Below are 6,322 nucleotides of genomic sequence, written 5' to 3' on the forward strand. Positions count from 1 at the left end.
CACACACACACACACACACACACACACACACACACACACACACACACACACACACACCACGGAGGCTGGAATGACACTGAAATAGATGCGATAAAAATAAATGGATGAAGTAAATAACGTACATAAGGAAAAATTAGCAGAACGTGTCGACAAGTGAAAAAAAATAAATAAAGGTGCAACATTTCCATCATGAGTTTTTTTCAGTGTTTATTTTTATTTCATTTATTGTATCATTCATTTATTTATTTGCTTATTCTTCTATTACTTCATAAGGTTCAAACTCTTCAGGTGGTTGTATTTTTATTTCATTTATTATATTTATTTATTTATTTATTTATTTGCTTCTTTTTCTTTTATTCCATGTACTTCAGAGTCTTCAGATGGTTGTATTTTTATTTCATTTATTATATTTATTTATTTATTTGCTTCTTTTTCTTTTATTCCATGTACTTCAGAGTCTTCAGATGGTTATATTTTTATTTCATTTTATTCTCGTGTTGAAATCATTTGTATTTTTCTTTATTTATTTGTTTATTCTTCTTTAATTCCTTGCACTTCAGAGTCTTCAGATGCTTGAATTTTTATTTCATTTTATTCTCGTGTTGAAAGAATTTATATTTTTAATTGTGGTTTTCTGTATTACGAAATTGCATCGTTAGAATTTTCGGAAAAGTGGAATTCAGGAACAACTTTTAATTCTGAATATTAATAATAATGATAATAATAATAGATAATAATAATAATAATAATAATAATAATAACAACAACAGGAGCCCTTGCAATAAATCATCAATGTCATCCTCTTTTGGAATAAAAAAAAGAAGGAAGCCAAAAAAAAAAAAAAAAAAAAAAAAAAAAAACAAAAAAGACGAGAATGAAAAAAAGTTAATCCAGTTTACACCACACCAGAAGTATGAAATTAGCCTCTCTCTCTCTCTCTCTCTCTCTCTCTCTCTCTCTTACTCCTCCCTCCTTCCCTTCCTCTTTCTATTCCTTTTCTTTTTCACTTCCTTTCCTTATCCTTCTTCTCCCTTCCCTTCAACCTCTTCCCCTTCCTTCTTTTTTGTTTTCCCTTCCTCCCTTACCTTCCCTTCAAAAAACAATTACCTTTCCTTTCCTTCCTTCCCATCATCCTCTCGCCCTTCCATTCCTCCCTTCCTTCTCCATTACCCTTCTACTAATCCCCCATTCTCACCCCTTCCTTACCTTACCTGTCCCCCCCTTCAATCCCATCCCTTCACCACCACTCTTTCACCACTGTCCCAAATCCTTCTGCAAGAGTTCATCATCACCACCACTCTTTCACCACTGTCCCAAATCCTTCTGCAAGAGTTCATCATCACCACCACTCTTTCACCACTGTCCCAAATCCTTCTGCAAGAGTTCATCATCACCACCACTCTTTCACCACTGTCCCAAATCCTTCTGCAAGAGTTCATCACCACCACCACTCTTTCACCACTGTCCCAAATCCTTCTGCAAGAGTTCATCCCCACCACCACTCTTTCACCACTGTCCCAAATCCTTCTGCAAGAGTTCATCCCCACCACCACTCTTTCACCACTGTCCCAAATCCTTCTGCAAGAGTTTATCACCACCACTCTTTCACCCCAAATAAATCCTTCTGCAAGAGTTCATCATCACCACCACTCTTTCACCACTGTCCCAAATCCTTCTGCAAGAGTTCATCCCCACCACCACTCTTTCACCACTGTCCCAAATCCTTCTGCAAGAGTTCATCATCACCACCACTCTTTCACCACTGTCCCAAATCCTTTTGCAAGAGTTCATCATCACCACCACTCTTTCACCACTGTCCCAAATCCTTTTGCAAGAGTTCATCCCCACCACCACTCTTTCACCACTGTCCCAAATCCTTCTGCAAGAGTTCATCATCACCACCACTCTTTCACCACTGTCCCAAATCCTTTTGCAAGAGTTCATCATCACCACCACTCTTTCACCACTGTCCCAAATCCTTCTGCAAGAGTTCATCATCACCACCACTCTTTCACCACTGTCCCAAATCCTTATGCAAGAGTTCATCATCACCACCACTCTTTCACCACTGTCCCAAATCCTTTTGCAAGAGTTCATCCACCACCACTCCTTTTCACCACTGCCAAATCCCAACCATCCCCACCACCACTCTTTCACCACTGTCCCAAATCCTTCTGCAGAGTAGAGTCATCATCCCCACTCTTTCACCACTGTCCCAAATCCTTCTGCAAGAGTTCATCCCCACCACCACTCTTTCACCACTGTCCCAAATCCTTCTGCAAGAGTTTATCACCACCACCACCACTCCCCCTTCAATCCCATCCCTTCACCAACACTCCACCAGGTTAACAAGGCCCTCTCACCTGAAATATCTCCTGGATGAAGCTGCTGTTGCATCTCAGGTGGTTAGCGAGAGTCTCCGCAGCTACTATCTCGTCAGGGCGTCCGTAGGTGTTCTGCAAGAGGGTGGAAACTTGTTAGTGGTGGTTGTGAAGATAGGGAGGAAGGTAAGGGTAAGGGAGGAAGAGAGGTGAGAGGGAAGGGGAGGTGAGATGAAATGGAGAAATAGAAGGGTAAGGAGGAAGGGGAGGTAAAGGAGAGGGAGAAGAAGGAAAGGAAGGGAAGAATAGAGGAGTAAGAAGTGGTGGTAGAAAGAGGAGGACGAGAGAAAGGAAGAATGAGAGAAAGAGAGAATCAGACAGACAGAAAGAAAGAATAATTACCAAGAAAGAAAGAAAGAATGAGGAAAAAGGAAAGTAAGGAAGTAGTAGTAGTAGTAGTAGTAGTAGTAGTAGTAGTAGTAGTGAGGGTCATGATGATTGTGTGTGTGTGTGTGTGTGCGTGTGTGTGTGACCTTGAGATTTTGTTGCAATGTGGAAGGAGTGAGGCGGCAGGATGTGCGTGTAACGTGTGTGTGTGTGTGTGTGTGTGTGTGTGTGTGTAATTCAGTAGCTCCTAATGACATGATAATTTATTCAGTGATAACAAAAATACTTGCCACTACTACTACTACTACCACCACCACTACTACTACTACTACTACTACTACGACTATTACTGAGCATACAACAGGGAGAAAAGGGAGAGAGGAGGAGGAAGAGGAAAAGCAGGAGGAAGAGGAAGAGGAAGAGGAAGAGAAAACATACAAATGAAGGAAAAGACAAACAACGAAAACAAACAAACCAAATTACTACAACACGGAGGAGGAGGAGGAGGAGGAGGAGGAGGAGGAAGATTAGCTCAATGGAGTAAGGATGAGTAAGAGTCGCGCGGGTGTGAGTAAGAGGAAGAGGAGGAGGAAGAAGAGAAGGAGGAGGAGGAAAGGGAGACAGAATAGTGGAAAATGATGGAGAGAGAGAGAGAGAGAGAGAGAGAGAGAGAGAGAGAGAGAGAGAGGCAAGGAAGAGGAAAGACAGTGACAAGCCGGGAGGAGGAGGGACAGGGGGAAGAGAGGGAGGAGGAATGATAGAAGGGTGGAGTATGAGGAGGAGGAAGAGGGGAGGGAGGGACAAGTGAGGAGGAGGAGGAGGAGGAGGAGGCAACGCTGGTGCAATGTTCCTGAAACCTTAGAAGAGGAGAGGCCAGAACCAGAGGGAGGAGGAGGAGGAGGAAGAAACCTGTCCTCTGAAAATACTGCTTCTAGAACTATTAATAAAACAACAACAACAACAACTACTACTACTACTACTACTACTACTACTACGATTGACGTTACTATAATTAATGTTACAAGTTTACAAATGTTACTACTACTACCACCACCACTACTACTACTACTACTACTATTACTACTACTACTACTACTATTGACGTTACTATAATTAATCATTACAAGTTTCTGCGTGACACACCAATATCACAACCACCACCACCACCACTACTACTACTACTACTACTACTACTACTACTACTACTACTACTACTACTACTACTACTACTACTCTTTAAACCTCCCTTCCTCATCTTCTTCCCTCCTCCTTTCCCATCCCCCTCACATCATTAAACATGGTTACCTCCTTCTTCTCCTCCTCCTCCTCCTCTTCCTCCACTGTAATCACACACACATCACAGTTTCACACACACACACACACCCAGTGTTCCCTCTCCTCTGAATGTGCAGGTTGTGTTTCTCCTCCTCCTCCTCCTCTTCTTCCTCTTTCACATTCTCCTCCTTTTCTGAATGTACCCCAGTAGTCGTGTTTCTCCTCCTCCTCCTCTTCTTCTTCCTCTTTCACATTTTCCTCTTCTAAATGTGTCATGTTGTACTGTTTCTTCTAATTCTCTTTCTTCTGTTTATTTTTTCCTTCTTTCTATTCCTCTTCGTCGTCTTTTTTCCGCGTTCTGGTTTTTTTTTTCTTTTCTTTTCCTTGTGTTTTGATTTTCTTCTTTTCCTTACTTCTTTATCTTCGTTCTGTGTTCTAGATCTCCTTTTCTTTCTCCTCCTCCTACTGTTCTTTTCTTTTCTTTCTTCTTCTTCTTCTTCTTCTTCCTCCTCCTCCTCCTCCTCCACCCTTTTTCCCACCCTCATTCTTCTCTTTTTTGAGGTCCTGTTGTTTTTGCTTCTTCCTACGTCACCTCCTCTTCCTCCTCCTCCTCCACTTCATCTTCCTACGCATACCTCCTCCTCCTCCTCCTCCTCTCGACACTATAATTAATCTCGCCCAAAGGATGTGGAATGCGACCAGGTGTGTGTGTGTGTGTGTGTGTGTGTGTGTGTGAGGATAATGATAAGAATAGCGTGTAATGGAGGAGGAGGAGGAGGAGGAGGGTGATGAGGTTGAAAGAAATGATTATAAAAGATGATATTTGCGTATAGGAGGACGAGGAGGAGGAGGGAGGAGGGAGGAGGAGGAGGAGGAAGAGGAGGAGGAGGTGCGTAAGTGGTTGGCGTACTAGCAGTTATCCTTGGGCTCCCTCCTCCTCCTCCTCCATCATCTCACCTTCATAATCTACTCGATGACGTGTGTGTGTGTGTGTGTGTGTGTGTGTGTGTGTGAGAGAGAGAGAGAGAGAGAGAGAGAGAGAGAGAGAGAGAGAGAGAGAGAGAGAGAGAGAGAGAGAGAGAGAGAGAGAGAGAGAGAGAGAGAGAGAGGGAGGGCGAAAAACGCATAATCGAATGGAGTGACGAAATTTTAATGGAGGAGGAGGAGGAGAGAAAAAAAGAGGAGGGACGGGAGGGAGAGAGGAGGAAACGGAGGGAGGGAAGGGAGAGAAGACACCATTAATAATTGTAGCAAGCATCTCTCTCTCTCTCTCTCTCTCTCTCTCTCTCTTCCATATCCATTCTCTTTTCTTTATTCCTCTTCTCATCCTTCCCTTTCTCCCTTTTTTCTTCCTTCCTCTCTTCCCCTTCCTTCGTTCCATCTCCTAATCTTTCCTCACCTCTATACTTTACCTCCCTCTTCCCCTTCCTCCGTCCCCCTCCCCCCCTTCTACAATAAAGCCTCCTCATTCTCCCTCCTCCTCTTCCCTTTCTTCTCCCTCCCTTTTATCCCTATACGACGCAATAACAAACAAACAACAAGGTCAACAACGAGAAGAATTGGAGGAGGAGGAGAAGGAGGAGGAGGAGGTTGAATACGATGGAGAAAATAAAATAAAAAGGAACAAGTAGAGAAGAGATAAAGGAGAGGAACAAGAACAAAAAGAAGAATAACAGGAAGTAGAAAAAGAAGAAAAAACACACATTTCTATGAAACTTGGTACGAGAAAGAAAGAAGGAAACGAAAAAAAAACAAGTAAAAAAAAGATAAATGAGAATAAGAACAACTACAACAGCAAGAAATAAAGAAAAAAAACAATAACACATTCCTAATAGATTGATAATAGAAAGAGAAATAGACGGACAGAAGAAAAAAAATACCAGGAAAGGAAAAAAAAAAAAAAAAAGGACAAAAGAACGCATTAACAGGAAAGAAAAATAGAAAGACAGACAGAAGGATAAAAACAAGGAAGAAAGATAGACACAGGAAGAAGAAGAGAAAAAAAAAGAATAATTACTAACCAGGTGACAAAACACACTGAAATACCCAGGTAAACCCCCAATTAAACCCCCACAGGTAAGGAGGGAACAGGTATGAGCCACTTCCCGGAAGGTGCACGAGGAGGAGGAGGAGGAGGAGGAGGAGGAGGGGTTAGAGGTTAGAGGTTACGAGGGTAGTGGTAGTGTGCTGAATCTAAGGTCTTCGGTCGGCATGCTAAGAATTTTTATCCTCCTCCTTCTTCTTCTTCTTCTTTTGACCTGTGACGCTTTGTATCGCTTCTTAGGTCCTCCTCCTATCGTTCCTCTTTTCTTCTTATTTATTTATTCACATTTTACTTT

General features: G+C 42.2%; 1 protein-coding gene across 4 annotated transcripts in view; it reads right to left on the bottom strand.

Moving 5' to 3' along the window:
• LOC126980269 (ubiquitin carboxyl-terminal hydrolase 31-like) overlaps positions 1-6,322 on the bottom strand; it is a 58,145-nt gene that overhangs the window by 14,551 nt on the left and 37,272 nt on the right. For all 4 annotated transcript variants that reach the window (XM_050829966.1, XM_050829965.1, XM_050829967.1 and 1 more), the window contains one exon: positions 2,364-2,456. In XM_050829966.1, coding sequence (XP_050685923.1) covers positions 2,364-2,456 — 93 coding nt within the window. The remainder of the gene's footprint in view (positions 1-2,363; positions 2,457-6,322) is intronic.

Source organism: Eriocheir sinensis, chromosome 44, assembly GCF_024679095.1.
Source record: "Eriocheir sinensis breed Jianghai 21 chromosome 44, ASM2467909v1, whole genome shotgun sequence".
NCBI classification, from domain to species: Eukaryota; Metazoa; Arthropoda; class Malacostraca; order Decapoda; family Varunidae; genus Eriocheir; species Eriocheir sinensis.